Raw genomic sequence first — 19,104 nt, 5'->3', positions numbered from 1 at the left:
CTGATTGGCTTACCCTGATATTTACCCCCTAATCTTAACCAATGGGCACTCCTCATGCCTAAACCCCAACCAATCCTCACTCCTCATGTCTATACCAAACCACCTCGTCCATAAACCCAACCCAGAGCAATCTAGTAAGAGAGTGGCGTCAGCGGAGGACCAAAATGTGTGACTCGGTAGCCAATGAATAGCCAGGAAGGGGTCTCTCGCGCTACTTTTGAATGCTAAAATAAAGCTGATAATGTACAATTTGATTCTTTAAACGTCGGACCCTTTCAAAGTACATCACAAACTGACCATTTTGCTGCAACTCGACAGTGCTGCTTAATCCAGGACCTTACTTCCTGGAACTCTTGAGAGTAAAAAAAACTGGTCCATTGGAGTGAATGGAGATGTCGCGACTCTTCTATATATGCGGCTCTGAGTCTGACCCAACCCAGTCAGAGTAGGGCGGGTCTTAACAAGAAAAGAGGTGTTGATCCATAATAACGTGTCTCTAACCAGGTGTGTAAACGCTGTGTTAGAAGTTGCTTTGAAATGGGAAAGGGCAGCATGTAGGCAAATCGTGGCTCCAAAACCACGCCCATAATGGTGATTGATGGGAAACTGTGATTGGCTGACAAATCTCGTGTTGAAAAAAAATCATAGTGTTTTTGTTAGACCACGCCTTTTCCCAGAAGCTGACAACAGGTTTCCGCCAATCGCAGGCCTCTCTAATATGGCAGGAACTGGAGGAAGACGCAGAGGGGCTCGAGGAAGGCCCGCGCAGCCTGTTCCGCACCGGGCTGCGGCGACGGCAAGCGCCCCGGGTGACCAGGAGAGAGCAGGAAGACGGAGACGCGCGACGCCACCACCACAGACAGAGGATGTCGGATTACTCGGACGACGACTGCGTGCGATATTTCGTTCTCGGGACCCTGGTGGCCATGTTTGCTCTGCTCCTCAATTTGGTCTACCCTCTGCTTTACAAAGCCAAGTGGGGGTGACAGACAGACAGGTGGCTCCTCCAATGGTAACTTAGTCATGCCGGGACAAAATGAATATATCTCATGTCGGGTCAGCCTACCATGCGGGGCGAGCTAACCCCTCTCGAGCGAAAACCAGGTCAAAGTCATCGGCCTTCAGCTAAGCCCAAACGGAGTCCCATTCTGAACAGTGCTAAATCACTAGTAGTCTATTATGATTTCAATGACTCAGCACTTTGAAATTCTTGTGGCACTATTTCACCCATGAATGTAAACTTTCTTGTAATCATGAATCCTATTGTAGACTACTAACTGTCGAAGAACTAGAGCGATATGATTAGAATGATATGATTTGTAGCTGTTCACTGCATTGCCTCTATGCATTGTATGTATTGACTCTTGTCTGTTGGCTCAGCTATGCGTGCTTTTCAACAAGCTTGCTTTTTTAGTGCAGCCTTCTTGACAATGGTGCACACACAGATATCAGCTCTACCAGCCTTAACGACCCGCACAATAATATTGCAGTCCAGGTGGTACTAGGCTCCAGGCTGCTTCAGTAACTATATAGTGTCATGGTGTTAATGTGTGTATACTCCAATAAGTAACTGAATTGGAAAATAAAATGAACTAAAAAGGCTTATATGAAACCTAGATTTCGAGCTGAAGCCATTGTCGAAGTTTCCCTTTTGGCATGCTTGGTGCTGCTGCGCTGTTGCACTTGCACCACACTCTCCAGAGGATTTGTTTGGAAGTCCCTGCAGTACTAATGCAAGATAATGAAAATGTGAAACGGTATGGTTATCGCAAGGAATTTTATCACGGTTATCATTCAAACGGGTTATCGTTACATCCCTACGATGAAGTGTGTGTGTGTGGGGCAGTTCGACAATGGCTGTTACTGCACAAATAATGTGTTGGAAGCGATATGAAATATAGATCATAACCCTCTTTTCCGTGTGTGACCAATTTTAGTGTTTTTTTTTAAGAGCACATATTGATTTATGGGTCTATTTTTTTTTTTTTTTCAACCACCATCATGTTTGCTGTTTCACCTCTTTCAGCAGATATGCTGTTGTCCACTTACCTGTTTGCTGTTCTACACATCTTTTGTCTTTTTTCGTCTATAATTTTGTTGATTTTATTTAAATGTATCTATTGTTTTTTTTGTCTTGTGTAGATGCTTTCTATTTAATATTCTGAACCCATAGCCAGTTGAGGATTTGGGGCATTAAAGGGGCAGCGCACCCTAAAATCCTAAATACATATGTTTCCTCTCACCTGTAGTGCTATTTATCCATCTATATCGTTTTGGGATAGTTGCCTCAGTTTTGGAGATATCTGCAGTAGAGATGTCTGCCTTCTCTCCAATACAATCGAACTGGATGGCACTCGACTTGTGGTGCTCGAAGCACCAAAAGAATACATTTGAAAAACTCAACAGCATAATCCACAGATGTTGTGAGCAGTTTAATGTGGGAACTATCTTCTTTTGTAGGAACTAGCTAGCAGCTAGCGGGTGTAGTTCCGTCAAAAGGAAAATAGTTCCTACATGAAACTGCTCATAACAAGGTCTGTGGATTATCTTGAGTAACCGGGTCATGATTTCTGGAAAGAGGCATTGCTGTTGAGTTTATCAAATGTATTTCTTTGGCACTTTGAGCACCACAAGCCAAGTGCCATCCAGTTCCATTGTATTGGAGAGAAGCCAGAAACTCTGCGGCCGATATCTCCAAAACTCAGGCAACTAACACAAAACAATACAGACAGATAAATAGCAGTGCAGGTGAGAGGGGAAAATATGTATTTTGGATTTTAGGGTGAGCTGTCCCTTTAAGTGTTGTAGGAAGTCAAACCTGTCCAGTGGCTTTGTGTCTTTTTTTAAGAAACCTGCAAAATGAGATGAATTACGTAGTGATGATGCAGTGTCGGTGCCTGTGTTAAGCAGCCAGGACTCTGTGATTATTATCGTCCATCTCTGAATGTAATGATGTGTGTTTCAAGGTGATGCAATGAACTGTATTGAAAGCTCCAGAGATATCTATGTATTCCACATCTGGGCAGTTTTGCTGCTGAAATGGACGGCTCACCCTAAAATCCAAAATACATCTCTCTCCCTCTCACCTGCACTGCTATTTAGCCATGGATATCGTTTTGTATTAGTTGCCTGAGTTTTGGAGATATCGGCCGTTTCTGCCTTCTCTCCAACACAATGGAACTGGATGGCACTCGGCTTGTGGTGCTCAAAGAAGTGCCAAGGAAATACATCTGATAAACTCAACTCTCTTTCCATAAATCATGACCCGGTTACTCAAGATAATCCACAAACCTTGTTATGAGCAGTTTCATGTAGGAACTATTTTCTTTTGACCGAACTATACCCGCTAGCTGCTAGCTAGTTCCTACAAAAGAAAATAGTTCCTACATGAAACGGCTCACAACAAAGTGTGCATTATCTTGAGTAACCGGGTCATGATTTCTGGAAAGAGACAATGCTGTTGAGTTTTTCAAATTTATTTTTTTGGTGCTTTGAGCACCACAACCCGAGTGCCATCCAGTTACATTGTATTTGAGAGAAGGTAGCCATCTCTATGGCCGATATCTCCAAAACTCAAGACAACTAACACAAAACGATATAGATGGATAAATAGCACTACAGGTGAGAGGAAAAATATGTATTTTGGATTTTAGGCTAACCCTAACACTAACCCTTTAAGAAGTTGAATCTCAGATTTGTCAGAGTTGCACAAATGATTTTAGTATGGTCGCCACTTTTTTTCTCACAACTGAAATTAGTTTATCTTTGCTTAAATGGGCGTTTCGGCCATAGCCTACTTCATTTGTCCCAGGATTCAGTGTGATCCTCTCAAAGATTTTCTTTCTTCATGAGATACTTTGAATGATTTGACTTTGAAATCCAGAAGAGACAGCATACTGTATTAATCACACAAAACACCTTCCTAAACACGTCCCCAATGGTATCCCTGCCTGATGCTCCAGGCTGTACTATCTTTCCCCCATTGTCATGCCACTGAGTTGTATTTAACAGCGCTGGATAATTCCTCTCGATGACATGCCTCGGAGGAGAAATTCAAACTCAATAACTCTAAAATGACTCGGACCAAATTAGGTTATGCTTAAAAGACTGTTGACAGTGTTGGGATATGTGTCAGATAACATGTGCATTGTGTGTTGCTTTAAACTTTAAAGTTTAAAGTCTAGTGCAATGGCAGAGACGTGCAATATACACTGGTGCAACTTTGTGAGCCTCAGAACTGCCCATAGACAATGTTGTGTTTGCTCTGTTGTTGTGATTTTTGAGTGTTAAAATCTGTCTCAGGGAAATGCCCCAGTGCTTTCTGGGCATCAAGGCAGGGTGGAGTTATATTTGCTTTAAGTGCTCGGCGGCACAGACAAAGCTGTGTATTCTTGAGTCCAATATATGCAATCCTGAAGCATCAGCTAGTTTTTAAAATGTGTTGTATGTCTTGTGCAGAACATCGGTGAAATGTCAAAATGCAGAAAATGCGAAGTCCCCAGGTGCCCTCTTTCTCAAATGGCAGTGAGTGAGTTTGACTCTAGAGTCTAGAGACAGACAGTTGAAGTGCACTGTCTAGAGTCTAGACAGTGAACTTCAACTGTCTGTCATGTATGTAGTCGGCTCTAAGATGCTAGTCCTGGAAGTACGCAGTTGATTGGAAAGAATAATCGTGACATGTGTTTTCTGTATGAAAGTCATTGAAGGTCTTTAGCTGTAAATATAATCTTAATCTCTTATGTCATCTAGAGACTGGTGTGTGTCGATGAAATATTTGCAGGTGCTCTACTTGAAAGAAAATTATGGCATTTCATTTCCTTGCAATAACTTCACTAGGTACCTCCATCCAAATGCTGCTTTCTAATATACAAAGCATTGTACTGCTCTTTGGAAATAAAACGTCCAAACTCTATTGTCTTTATGAATATTATTTCAGTCAGGTAGAAGCCTGTATACCGGTAGATGACATGGAGAAAACTGATCAATGTTGACCATATTTATTTTTGAGGACAGTCAGAGAAGTCTTTATTGTTCTCTCTAAACCGGTGTAATCTCCCCAATAGGGTTGCAGGGGAAGCAATACTCTGTAACTATACTAGCATGATTTACTGTGACACTGATTTATTTTACAGGCCTCTAGCCAGGCACTATTTGGGACAGACCTGGATCCTGAAGGACGCCCTACGCTGACCCCAGAGGTGCCCTCTGACCTCTTCGCCCACTCCGGGGAGTGCTCCGCTCCATCCTACAGCAACATGGAGGAGGTGGACTAGTCACGAAGCGGACGGATGGCTGGAAAAGGCAGAAGAGCGCTGAACATCCAGGGAGAGGTTCCTGGTGGATTATGTGGGTGGAAGCCTACCAGCAGCTCCACACACGGATTGTTTAGTAGCCCGAAGCTACTCCTCAGCTAAAGACACATCAGTGCTTACTAATTACGTGGGCATCTACAGGGTGTCGAAACACAATGGTGCAATGCTAGAAGCTCTGGAGGTGGTCCGTGAAGGAACGGGCTGAACTCACTTGTGAAAGACCTTTTAAATGCAGACGCATAACAGATACAATACTAACCAGACCCATCATGTTAAACTCACATTTATGGATATTTATATATGTATACCTGCCCATTGACTAAGATTCTCAAGCTGTATAATATTCATGCAACACGCTATAGTGACACGCACATACACGCGTAGAAGCTAACACACTCCTGTAGTCCCGGAGTTGGCCTAGTCCGCAGCTCACTTGTAAGCTGATGCTATTTCGAGTCTCATTCTCAACCACCCAATTGAGTTGAGTGTGGTGCGCCTCCTGCAGGCTGCCATGCACCGATGCACCTTTTGGTCTGTTTTCAAGTGAAAACTCACAGCTAACCTTGACCAGACCTACTTTTATTTATCCCTCGCTAATGTTCATATTATTGAACAAGCTACTGTTGATTATTTGGGAAAATATGACTAATTGAGCAAATTTGGGGAGAATGAGTGAAGGTTATTGTTCATTTTTTTTTGTTTTTTTTTAATCTCATCGAGGTATTGCCTGGTCTGACGTGTTTGTGATGGAGTATCCTGTAACTTGGAATGACCTTGTAGCAACTAATGTACAAAAAATATATAGGAGGTCAGTTTTTTTGTTGTCTGCTTGATAAACCAACCTAATTTGGCTTCTCTTGATTTGGTTTACTTCCTTTTTTTTATTTTATTTTTACTCGTTCAGTTATTCAATCCTGTGGATGCGATTGTCAGAGGCTTCAGTATATACTGAAATGTGCATGACTGCATGTTCGTACACACAGTAGCCCCTCCTCTCTCCCTCTTCCACCTCTGCTACATTTCTTTCGTTTCTGTTTTGAGTGGATTGTCTTGTTCAGCCCTTGCGTTGTATTGGACTGCATATATAAAGCGGGGTTCATTAAGAATGCTGCTGTGAATACAACAATATAAATGGTTAATATAAATAAACCCCTTTTTGAGAAGTGCTGACAGCGGTGGGTGTTTTGAAGACTGATATTATAATGGGCTTGATAAGAGGTTAATATCGCCTCGCTTGAGAAAGGGGTTCCTGGCGGTGATGCTTGTGGATAGTTTTCATTCACAGATGACCATATTTTTCCTCTACATGTTTACAAAGACCTAAAAGTGTCTCAGAAGAACACACTGGTTTGGTTACACTGTAGACGCTTTTATTTTGACAACATAAACATTCAAAATTGCCCCTAGCTTACTTCCTGTTGCAATGTTTGCTAATACAGTAGCTGACAGGAAATAAGCTAGGGTTCAAACTGTTCCCATAGCAACCCAATTCCGTGAAAACCGTCTATAAGTTTACCTTAGAGCCATTTTTATGGCAATATTTCGGATCTCACATGCAGGACTAAATGAAATTTAATATTTTTCAGAAGTAAGAGTTTTTCTAAAATGATAAATCAAGCGTATATTCTGAAAATATCAAATCATGGCTGCTTGCAGCTATATCACTATTATGTTGATCTGTCCCTTCAGCTGGCCTTTAACTATTGTTTCAAACCAGCTCAAGGAAGCAACAGAAGGAGGGCGTCAAATCATGGCAAAGTTAAAGTAATCTATTACCTGAAACTATTGGAGTCGGACTCAACAAGACTACTACAAACCAAAATAAGACGACAACCATGTTAACACAGGTGAGGAGGGAGAGCAACACTGAATGGTCTGCAGGATTAATACCTATGGAGTGTACACCAGGCCCAGGCAACTGATTCATTGGGCCAGGTTACCTTTAGCACTTGTCAAATTAAGTCTGAATGTCTCAGGGCCACCCCCCCCCCCCCCCCCCCCCCAAAAAAAACACACACACAAAGTTTAGTCTGTTTGGGGGGGGGGGGGACCGCAACAAAAGTATCCCCTTCAAGTATTCTATAAAAATATATATATATTCAAAATACGTACCACAAATTTATATTGTAGCTGTACTGGAATACAGTTACTCATATTTGTATTTTAAATACATGTATTCAGTTACTCCCCAACCCTGTAGATGGATAATAACACTAGCTGATCCTTTTTTATGAAGAAACACAGCTTTTACAGTTTAATATCCTTTATTGAGGAAACAACATGAACGGGGAAGGCATGTTGGGTTCGGTAGGACTTAATGTAATGTTGTTGCTTCTAACAGGTTTCCATGGAGGCGGTAGATTGTCCACAACCACAGCTGAGCCTGTGTAGCTGTCTGTGACATCAGAGATCATCGGGTGATGCTGATGGTGGGTCTTTCGCTGGGAGAAGTTCACCATGCTCTTCTGTAGGGAAGGCTTGAACACCAACCGCTGTCCTTCACCTCCCCTGCTGTGGTGCATCTGCTCTTTAAGTTTCAGTTCTGTGTACTGTGAGGGTCTGCACCTTCTGCTCCCAGGCGCTGATGCGCTCCTTGAGAGCATGCAGCTTATTGACACATTCTTGATATGTCAAGTCTCTCTGTATGTCAAAAGCCTTCTGCTTCTCTTTCATCTCAAGTTCAAGTTCAATTTTCTCTACTGCCATTGTTAAATTTCTCCAACAATGAAACAGCTGGTTGAACTGGTCCACGGCCATGTCCGGGGTAAGCAGCAGCAGTAGAAGATATTAGATTAGTAGTAGTAGGTATAATTATTAAGAAGGTTTTCAAGTCACTGTAGACTGATCCCAATCTCCCCCACTTATATAGGCCTCAGCCAGGAAGGAGTTATGGCGTCATTAATGACGTCGAAAGGGGCTGGTTCATCTGTTTCCATATATGGTATGATGGGCGTGGCGTCGTCACTGTCGTGTGCTGCTGCTCTGTGCGTCCACCCCAGAGCGTAGTGAAAACCGTTAGAAATCTTGCAGCCAGACCAGAGTAACAGATGGCGATTATTTTTGTAAAAACGTTCAGTGAAGGCTTCCAGACGGCCGACTCACAACAACGACGAGCCGTGTTTATAACTGTTAAACTATAAATTCCTCATATACTGAAAACCAATGGGAAGGTCCTCTGGTGTTGCACAACGTCGGCAGATGGCGCTCGTTTCCGTCGCAGGCAGTGTGCAGCCACCGTCACCGAGGAAGAAGAGTACGCGCAGAGAATGCGGAAGTAAATAATCATGTGTCAACCAGGTGTCAACTGAGAAAAGCCGGTTGGGTCGCAATTTTTTAGTTAGCCTTAGCTCACTCTCATACCTCTTCTATACAGTGTTATAGTATCTCATCATGGCGGACTCCGGTGAGAACAAAGAAGACAATCTGGAGACAGGCGCTGGAAATGTCTCCGAGCCTGTCTGTAGGACGGGTGACCCCGCGGTGACGGTCCCCACGGGGGTGCTGTCCTTACAGAACAACCAGAGGAAAAAGTTAATTCTTCACATTGACCTCAACAACACCATCCTGGTGTCAGACGCCGTGATGGGCCAGGGGACTGTCGCTGCTCTGGACTACTTTCTCACCAGCGTCACCTGGGGACAGATGAGCAAACACGGTGAACTGCTGATTCACAGAATTAACAATTTCGCTAGTTTCTTGCAATGACAGCAAGGTAGTGTGCTCAGGCAGGCTAGACAAAACGATAGCATTGTACGACAAACTTCATTAAGAAAAATCTCAGTTGAATGTTGTTGCCTTGTTCGGTATACAGACATACCTGGTGCTGCAGAAAGAAGCATAACAAGCCTTTTTCCACAATCTTATGGTCCACTCTTCAATTCGGCATGCTTTCAATACACTAATTAGCTATTTTTTAAACACAATATTCCACTTTTAATTGGTGTATTCCCTGTAATTCCCTCTGTTACAAAACTCACCGTGGGCGGCAGTGAGCAACAATGAGCCAAAACCACTAACGTTATTGAGATTTTGTTTATCTTGTGGATCAGTTTATAATGCCGAATGCAGTAGAACATCCTAAAAAAAAGTTGTAAAATGTGTTTGATCAAGGTTTATGGTGTGTACATTTACCGATAAGCAAGGCCACATGATTACATTACATTTTAAATGTACCACATTTGGAGTGACACCATCCAGGACATTCAGGTACACTGTGTACCTGAATGTCCTGGATGTTACCCTCAGGCTCTTCTAAATTTCGTGTCAACACTGCCAGTTGAAGAGCCCTCTCATCAAGCATAGGATTTTCGTTAGACAATCAGTGTTGGGCATTAAACTCACCTTATTTCTGTACTTTGAAGTCACAGGTAGGGTGGGGTGGGGTGGGGTGGGGCAAACTAATTATATTGGAAGCCTAGTTGCGGAAAAAAGTGAGCTGTTCTTTTTTTAAGACAAAGTTTGACGAGAATCACCGAGTTGCCTGGAAACAGAGTCCAGACGCATGCGCACTGGCATCATTTTGTCTTGTACATACATTCTACAATGCATTTAGACAGACCACCACCGCTCACTTTTTTTCGGCAACTAGGCTTCCGATATAATTAGTTTGCCCCACCCGACCCTACCTGTGACTTCAAAGTGCAGAAATAAGGTGAGTTTAATGCCCAACACAGATTGTCTAACGAAAATCCTATGCTCGATGAGAGGGCTCTTCCAACTGCAGTGTTGACATGAAATTTAGAAGAGCCTGAGGGTAATCCTGGATGGTGTCACTCCAAATGTGGTATGTTGCAGACAGTCACTGGTAAGGTGTGTACCCTACACACCTACCAGTGACTGTCTGCAACATCGGTACATCAGCCTGTTAGGAAACCCCGTAACATTAGTACAGCAAGAAAGGGTGAACTGTCAAAATTACACAAATCATATTATGTAAAATAAACAAATAAATAAATAAATAAGTACTAGGGGGTTTCAAAGTCTGAGACTGTGGGCCTTCCCCCAGACAAAGCTTGGTAAAAGGCGCCCCCCTCTCTCAATTCCTGGATGTATGTATGTTATTTAATCCCATATACACTCAACAATTGAGCCAAGATAGCCTGATATTGCTGTTTGACATCAGACTACACCAAATGCATGAAAAGGGTCTGTGTCTGAAGGCATTTATTTGTTTCTGACTCTGGAAAGGGGGGGGGAACTGTAAAATTCTCCCAAACCACTATATCTCTTAACTAACCAAATCACAAACATTTAGGCTATTCTATGTGATCTCCTTTTGATAACTAATGGAATATTTTTTCACATCCATTCAGCCTCCCCTGAAACCGCTGGAGGCCCGCCTCCGACTTTGAAAACCTCTGTGCTAGATGTTTGCAGAGCACATACCCATGGAGTTGAACGCTTGACTGTGTCAACATAGGTGCTATAATTAAATGACAGTTATTGAAAAGATGACAACACTTTAAATCACAATTCTAAAAAAAAGTATCATACTACACAAGGTGAGTGAGCCTGTCAAAAATGTATTCAAAGGTTTCTTGGCAACAGAATATGTTTGAAGTGTAAGGACTTCACCAGGCTTGCCCTGCCTATTAGGGGTGTCAAAATTAATCGTTTAATCGATGCATTGCGACGTGTGAATCAAATCAAATCGTTGACAGATTACGGTAATCGTTGAATCGTTTATGTTTAAATGTCTGTTGACATTCAGATTTTAAAGCACTTTCTAAGTAAAAAAAAGGGACTTGATATTTATCTGACTGCTTGTATTAATTGATGAAAAAGTAGTCATGTGCAGTAATATAGAAAATTGAGAAAATACTTGGAGCTGCGATACTTTGAGCTGTATCGAGATGCATCGTCGAATCGAATCGTTGACAGATGAATCGTAATCGAATCGTGAGGCCAGTGAAGATTCACAGCCCTACTGCCTTTGGCTTTTTATCATTATCTTAAAAAGCCAAGTTTTGTGTCCATTATTGTTCAGAGAGGGTAGTTTAGTCCTCAATATTTGCAGTGAACAGATAGGAACTCCTGTGAGGACTTCCACACATCCTTACGACCCAGGCTCGTGAATGGTGTATATTAAGCACTCTTGTGTTGTGGAGACCCACTGGAAACCAATCGTTTTATTTTTCTCCGTTCAAAAACCATTTGGCTGAAACCTGTTCTCCTCGCTCTTCTGCAGGAAAGTGGGAGTGGCTCAGCGACTCCCCCTCTCTGCTCCCGCCTTGCGAGGGCGCGGTCAGCTACTACTCCCAGTTCGGACGGGTAGCGGGCTTCACCTCCGCCGCTGGCCGCCGTTTCCGGGGGATTCTGGACGAGCATCTGGACCTGCTCCGCTGGCCCGAGGGCCTCAAGGCAAGGATCCTTTAAAAGATTAAAGATGTTTTCCATATCTTCAATCTCTGGCAGATGTCCAGCTGTGTAACACTGGAACAGAACCATCGCCAAGGCAACGACAGAACATACGCAGAGCTTCTCAACAGAATCCAGGGTGAATCCAAGTGAAAATCCAGTGGGGCTGAGGGGGGCTGCGTCAGAAAGGTGCAAGGAGCTGCAGCCGCCACTAGGGGGGGGGGTGCTGCAGCCCCGGCAGCTCCCCACTTCCCGCACCGGCCTCTTTAAGTTTAGGGGTTAGAAAATGCTTGTGAATCAAATCTACACTGGAAACAAATAAATTACATTCCTGTACAGTACACTGGCAGAGTAGCTCTGTCCGTATCTGTATATAAGTGTTTGAACATAAAGATTTCCCATTTACACCAAGAAGCAACCTGATGACTGCATTATTGTTACTTGATTCTGTTTTGTGCACGTTTAGCTTTAGCGATCGTTCATGTTACGCACCCATTAGTTATTCTCAGGCTGCCAATCGCAAGGACTCTGGTGGTTGGGAGTGGCCATGGCCATGAAGTAGCCTGTGCCAACCTCCCTGTTCACAAACTTTATGTAATGTCTACTCTGTACATGTTTTTTGGGGCTTTTTTTTTTGGCCAGTGTAGAAAATAACAATGAATATCAAAAAGCATTGTAAGTCCTGCTAAAGTTAAACTCAAAATTGAGGTACAAACTGAAAATAAGAAAGTAGGAAGCCATGAGTAAAGGCAAAGCCTAAACCCTGATTAATCCTGTTATCTCCTTCAACCAGATGGGTGGCTTCCCCTTTCCGAGGTGATTTTCACACTTTTTCCACCATGCCTCCCTTTTTAGAATGGAAAACGTCTTTGTGCTACTAACTACACTGCTAGAACGACCGATTTATCCCCGAATTACATTTGTCTCCAGTCCAGTCTGTTACACTCCCCAGGGTTCCTACGTAGGTCTGGAAAGCCTGGAAAAGTAGTAAAAATTAATTTGATCATTTTCAAATCTTGGGAAAGTTTGGGAATTTGAAAAAAATGTCTGGAAAATGTTGTGGTTCACCGTTCACACATAATGATAGCTTTTATGTTGTTGTAGAGCCACTTTCAGTCCATGGTTTTTGTTCATATGAAGAATGATGTTAGAGGGATCCTGTTATTACTCAGGCGCTGTCAGCATGCATTATATCAAATACCAACTAGAATCAAATACAGTCGAGGTACATAGGGTCTGGCAAGATCTTCCAACATCTTAAAAAAGAAGAAACAAAGATGGTTGACGTAATAGTAAATTCAACTTGGTGAAGAGTCGGAACCAAAAAACTACCAAGGCACACTGTTTGCAGAATTTTTAAAAAATCCTTTAATTAAGTGGCTTCACGCCTACGCGTTTCGACACATAGTCTTCATCAGGGCATCTGCAGTCGTGAAGCAGCACTCCTTAGCCAATTTATTGGCATTTCTCCTCTCATCTTAAAAAAAAGAAATTGAGGTCTGGAAAAAGTATGGACTTTGTTTTTTAATAAAAAAATGTGTAGAAAGACTCTTTGATGTAGCTGCTATGTGTTACTGTCCTTTATTGACCTTTGTGTTTGTGCAGGCAGACAAGGATCTGGTGGTGAAGGGAGAGGATGGGCGGCTGTACCACTGGATCCTGCCCTCCTTCTTCCAGCTGCTGAGGGACTTGGTGGATGAAGGACGAGAGTTCGCCGTCCTGTTTCGTACCTTCGGCTCCGACCTGCCCCGTGTGCTGAGCGCCGTGTCCAGGGCACTGACCCAAGGGGCTCATCCGATGTTCCCAGATCTGCCCGCTCTAAAGGTACAGCGGGATCGCATTCATTTATTTTCAGGACGGCACGATGGATCAGTGGTTAGCACTGTTGTCTCACAGCAAGGGTTCTATTACACAATTATTATTATTTTTTCGATCAAGTTAATGATTATTTTCCAAGTTCAGTTAGTCTTTTGAAAAGAAAAAAAATATCTAGCAGCTCAAAATTCAAAGCTTTCCCGAGTTCTCATGTCTTTGAGGAGCATAGTAAACTTCAATGCCATTTGGGCAAGTATCAATTGTATCACAGGTTATTGTTATTATCCTCAAAGGTCTTTAGGTAACTAATACTAACAAGCCCAGGTCAACTACTGACCTCGAGATGCATACGGACAAAGTCACGCATAGAAGCGGCTGCGCTGCTTAAAAACTGGTCCACTGGAGTGGAGATGTTGGGACTCTTGGCTCAGCCTGGTGGCCAGGTCGCAGATGATGTCAACAGTGATGTCACTCGAGCAATTGTGATATCATCATTGATGTCACTCGAGCAACTGCGATTTCATCAGTGAGTGATGTCATCAGTGATGTCACTCAAACAAATTGTCCCTTCATATAGCCTTCCATTTGAGACGAACTCTGACATATGTGGAAGGAATGTCTCCTTCTAATCGCTTGCCGGCAGACTGGATGCGCAGATTGCTGCCGACATATAACACAAATTCCATCCTCGGACGTCCGCCCCCTCATAAATGTCCCTGTTCCTGGCATGATCAAGCATGGCATGACATGCAGCAGCTCCACAATAGCATCGAGGCAGGAGACCTGGACAAACGGATCACCTTGCTGCAGGAAGACCGCTTCAGAAATCAAATTAATGAGGTCAAGTGGATGACCCCTCTGGAGCGCGCAGCCTGGAAGGGTCACGCTGCCTGTGTGGCCTACCTGATCACTCAGGGAGCCCAGGTGGAACTAGTTCATGCATACCACACGCCTCTCTCCTGGGCCGTGAACTACGGTCACCTGGACTGCGTCCGGATCCTTCTGGAAGCCCGGGGCCGACCCCAACAGAAGCGGACAGTACAACTCAACCCTACCCCCACTCTACTGGGCTGCCCGGGCAGGAAGGCTGGACATACTGCAGGAACTCATCAGGTTCGGTGCTGCTGTTGACATAGACATGGACACCCTCATAATGTCTCCTCTCTACATCAGCGCCGACCGCCGCCACATGGACTGCTTCCACCTTCTGCTCCAGGCCCACTGGCGTTCTGACCCGTGACGTGGCTTCTCTCCTGCTGGATGAGGTGATGCATAACAGGTGCCAGGCGGCCTTCGTCCAGCTGCTCCTGGACCACGGCGCCGACCCGGCCCTGGTGAGATTGCGTCGTCCAGACATGTTGCTGGGGAAGGTGGATCCCGAGGCTATCAGGGTCGTTCTGGAGGCCAAGAGATGTCCTCACAGTCTGGCCCACGTGTGTCAGATCCGGATCCGCCAAGCGCTGGGCACACATCGCCTGAGCCATGTCCACTCCCTACCACTAACACAAGTGATGAAGGACTTTGTGCTCCACCAAAACTGACTTGAAGGACTGTCAGTTTATTTATTTTCATTTCCTAGATTTAGTTCTTCAGTGACTGTTTCAAACAAATCCAGGAGCAGAGATTAAATACCATACACCACCTGTAGCCAACCATTCTAATGAAGCTAAGCGTAAGTTCAGAAAGGAAGACTCTCATTCTCACTCTCACTCATTCCCCTCTCTCCTTTTACATACCCTGCATTTAGCGCTTTTGCTAAACCAATCACAGTTGGCCACATCTTCCCATTCAGCCAATCTCAGCCTTAGCGGCAACCTTTGAAAGCTGTTCTATTCTCATACACTGCTGTCATTTCAGTGTGATTGCTGCAACCCTCCTCCACCCCATTCTGCTCCAGGTCTGAGATGTCCAGAAGCCCTTCTCAGCTCTTAAGTTAATCACCACCACCAGGTCTAGACTCCACGGTGTTAGATGCATAATTACAGTTACGATGTAGACAGTGATGATGTCATATTATTTCGGATGGTGCCTCAGTGATGACTATGAACGGTTAGATGATGTCATGACTACATCATTACATGACTACGTCACTTCACGATGATGATGATGTCATAAATCATCGATAATGTCATACAGTTCAAGAGGGCTCTGCCTGGTGGCCAGGTCACTACTATAGTGATGTCATATCTCACTGATGAGGTCATTATGCAATCTGATGTCGTTCAAAAGCTATAAGAGTCAGCTCTGCCAGTTCTGGGTAGTTGTTCGTAGATTCATCTCACGACCGGTGGATAATTTTCAAAGTAAAAGAATGATTCTGCACAAGTTTAGCGCACACAAAAGCCACTGAGAAATTATTATTTTGATAATTAAAAACAATAAACTAAGCATTTAAACGAAGCTATACAGTACAAATTATGTTTCATGACAATAATAACATTGAGAACGTTCTTCTCAGTATCTAAATGGTAGTAGCTGGTCTCAGGACAAGACTTCATGTCAATGTTTTTGTGTTGTTTTTCAAAATAAGATGAATGTCAAATGTCTGGTCTGACAATTGCCAGTTGTGGCTCTTTTGACAGGATAATCTACAGGTGTATTTTAAGTTCTTTGAAGTAGAAGTAGAAATCGGCAGCACAAAAAAGAGAAAAGGAAAATTATATCTAATTATATATTTAGAAAAAAGTTTAACAACGCCACTGCCTGCTACATCAACGCTCTTTCGGCCATATGCTAGGGTTTGACCTGGCCTTGTTCTTTATTTTCAGACTACAGCTAAAAATCACTGCCTAGTGGACGAACGCGTGGTTGATGAACACATGGTTGATCACTTGAAATTGTTTGAGAAATAAACCTGGTTACATCAGCCATACTGAGTGAATTAAATTACATTTTTACTATTACTCAGTGTATGCAAAAGAGTCCAAGTGGGTGATTTTGGCCTCTATGTTCTCATATGGACCACTGATCTCCCCCAGAACCAGTAGCGGAGCGTACGCCGGGGCAGAGGGTGCGGCCGCCACGGGCCCACTCGTCAGGGGGGCCCATCAAATTTTTTTTTTTTTTTATTTTTTTATTTTTTTATTTTTTTGGCAACCTGTGTTTTTTTTCTTCTTCTTCAGAACAAGCTTGTCTGTAAAGTGGCTTCACTGTAGTCTTTCTTGGACATAATATTACTTGGCTCAATGAGTGACAAATTGTGTTTTCGGATATAGGGGCTATCAGCTATTTTACAGTTGTGACTTAAAATGACTTTATTTAATAAAGTCAGTGGTGTGAGTCTGAGAGGAATTAAATCAATAGACAATAACATTGGTGTGTTTAAAATGAGATATTCCACTAAATATGGCTAAAACCGATTCAAACATGCAAAAAAGGCACATTTTTCTTCGCGGCCTGGCAGGCCCGGTTCTACGGGGGTGCAAAAGCATGCATTGCACCCTTATTTGTCTGCATGCTCAGTTGAAAAGTAAAAAAAAAAAATTTTTTTTTTATAAATGCTACAGCTGCACACTTACGGTACTGTTTAAACTTGAATTATAGTTGTTGTTTTTCTTTGTTCTTTGATGTGATTTTATGGCTTTTTGGCACCTATATGTAACCTTTTAAGGTTGAGATAATTGTATTATCATTATATGGTCCAAATATTTCAGTAAAGCACTTGAAACACTTGAAATATTCTTGCTTGGGTGGTATCATTCTACTTGAAATGATGGTCAAATGCATTATTTTTAGTAAAATAACATGTCAAATTTGACATGTTATCCTATCTAGGATGCACCCCTAGTCATCTTGTTCTGGAACCGGCCCTGCGGCCTGGCCTGGCCTTCAAAAAAAAAAAAAAAACCCTAAGATAGGGTCGCTTCGCCCCTGCCCAGAACATGGCGCTATTCCCCAAGCAGGATTCAGAGCTGCACAGCTCCCTCTCTCTCTCTCTCTCTCTAACACCCTCTAACACTCCTCCTCTGCCCGCTCTGTGCTCAGCTAAGCGTGGACGTGACTCCGGGAAAGATCCGCTGCAGCAAGAGGGCGGTGGTGCTGAGCCGGGCCGAAGAGCGCGTGTCGACGCGTGACGGAGAGAGAGGCGCGTACCGCTACCTCAGCTCGGTGCACGGCCTGGGGGGCTTCCAGGACCACTTCGACTGGTGCGTAACTGCCTCAGGCGCCGCTGCCCGCTCTCCAACCTCTCCATCTTCTACATCCCTGTCTCTCTGTCCAGGTGGGCCAGTCACACCTACTCCATCCTGGGGGGAAAGCCGCTGTGGGTGGACCCCTTTGACCAGCAGGTCCAGCACATCTTCATAGACGACAACATCAGACAGAACGACGACAACACCATCGTGCATCCCACGGTATGTTTATTTTGCACAAAATGCATGATTTCTTTTTGGACCCCCACAACCCCAGAAAGCCCAAGTGACACGACTCACCCCCTCTGGTTCTCCTCTCTGGTTCCTCCTTTTTTTTACATTTCCCAGGTCTTCACAGACCCGGACGGCACTGAGACGCGTACAGCCTGCACCTCCGAGCTCTACGACATCAGCCTGGTCCAGAACGACCTGCTGCGGGCCATCTCCGACCCCTGCTACTTCACCCAGCGCGTCCGCATCTGCCAGGAAAACTACGAGAGGAATCTCCAGCAGGGGGGCGGGCTAGAACACACTTAACTACTGTTACACTCACCCCAATGCAGATAGAAGATGCATTTAGCGCTGTAGGTAGGGCTATCTGAGTAGCCATTTTTAAATAAGGGGGTGTAAGCCCCCGTGGGAGGGAGGTTTCGTGGTCAAGTGTGTAGATGGAGAGAGATCATTGTGCAGCTCCCATCGAAGAGCAAATATTTAGAGAAGCTCCACCAGGAGAAACTTCATGCACCTCAGTACAAGTTACAAAAAGACAGCAAGGTTGAAGTCATGTAGACAAAGTGGAATTTATACTTATATCTGAGTTTTCAATTCATATTAACAAGTTGAAATCAACATATACCATATTATCTACTCCAGGTCAGGACAGCATTAAGTGGATTGTCCTGCCTGCAGAGGGTATTGAAGCTAGTTTATACAAAGAGCACTCCCAGTCAAATAGAGGAGCTTGCAAGTCCCAGAGAGAAAGTCAGCACAAATATTTAGCCTGGACTCTGTTTATTGTCCTTCTTCCCAGTAGAGGATGGGACTAGCTCAGCATTCCGCTAAGGGAGAAAAATGTAAATTAGCCACTCGTACTGTAGCGCGCCACGGCACGGCATAATTAGATTTGAGTGTCTGCTGTCCCAAGGTGAACCCGCGTGAGAGAGGTTTTTCCACTTCAATTAAGCAACCAAAGCAAACCCAGGCCAGGCAGCAAAAGGGTTCTGTGACAAAATCGTGCCGCGGGAGAATCTGCCTAAATTGTCCCAAATTTGTGTCGGTCAAAAATCCTTCGAAAGTGTCTTCTCCATCTCTGCCTAGAGAGTGGGGAAGTGCACCGTGTTTTTGCTTTAAGCTCCTTTGCGCGCCCGTTGTTCTCAGGGTGTGTGAAGAGCCACGTACATGTGTTATTTCTGTGCCACTGCTTTCCTTTTAGATTGTTTTTTACGAAAGCTTTATTTTAACTTGCTCATCGACTGCGTTGTTGTTTACAT

The 19,104-nt window shown here is 43.8% G+C and overlaps 2 protein-coding genes across 3 annotated transcripts in view; both read left to right on the top strand.

Annotated features, from left to right (window-relative positions):
• The window catches only part of usp19 (ubiquitin specific peptidase 19), a 45,865-nt gene extending 39,660 nt beyond the window's left edge, over positions 1-6,205 (top strand). For both annotated transcript variants that reach the window (XM_083656590.1, XM_083656589.1), the window contains exon 26: positions 5,133-6,205. In XM_083656590.1, the coding sequence (XP_083512716.1) occupies positions 5,133-5,273 (141 nt within the window). In that variant the 3' untranslated portion in view covers positions 5,274-6,205. The remainder of the gene's footprint in view (positions 1-5,132) is intronic.
• A 2,497-nt stretch (positions 6,206-8,702) lies between these two features.
• Positions 8,703-18,565, top strand: LOC310794913 (uncharacterized protein; the record flags this gene model as incomplete). The annotated part of the gene is made up of 6 exons (XM_083656948.1): positions 8,703-8,967; positions 11,500-11,672; positions 13,275-13,493; positions 17,469-17,629; positions 17,704-17,836; positions 17,963-18,565. The coding sequence occupies 6 exons, from the start codon at positions 8,703-8,705 to the stop codon at positions 18,149-18,151; spliced, it is 1,140 nt and encodes a 379-aa protein (XP_083513074.1). The 3' UTR covers positions 18,152-18,565.
• Positions 18,566-19,104: the final 539 nt, after the last annotated feature.

This window comes from Poromitra crassiceps (assembly GCF_964638095.1).
Source record: "Poromitra crassiceps genome assembly, chromosome: 20".
Taxonomy (NCBI): Eukaryota; Metazoa; Chordata; class Actinopteri; order Beryciformes; family Melamphaidae; genus Poromitra; species Poromitra crassiceps.
The sequence above is the reverse complement of the archived record's forward strand: the minus strand, read 5'-3'. Positions and strand labels throughout refer to the sequence as shown.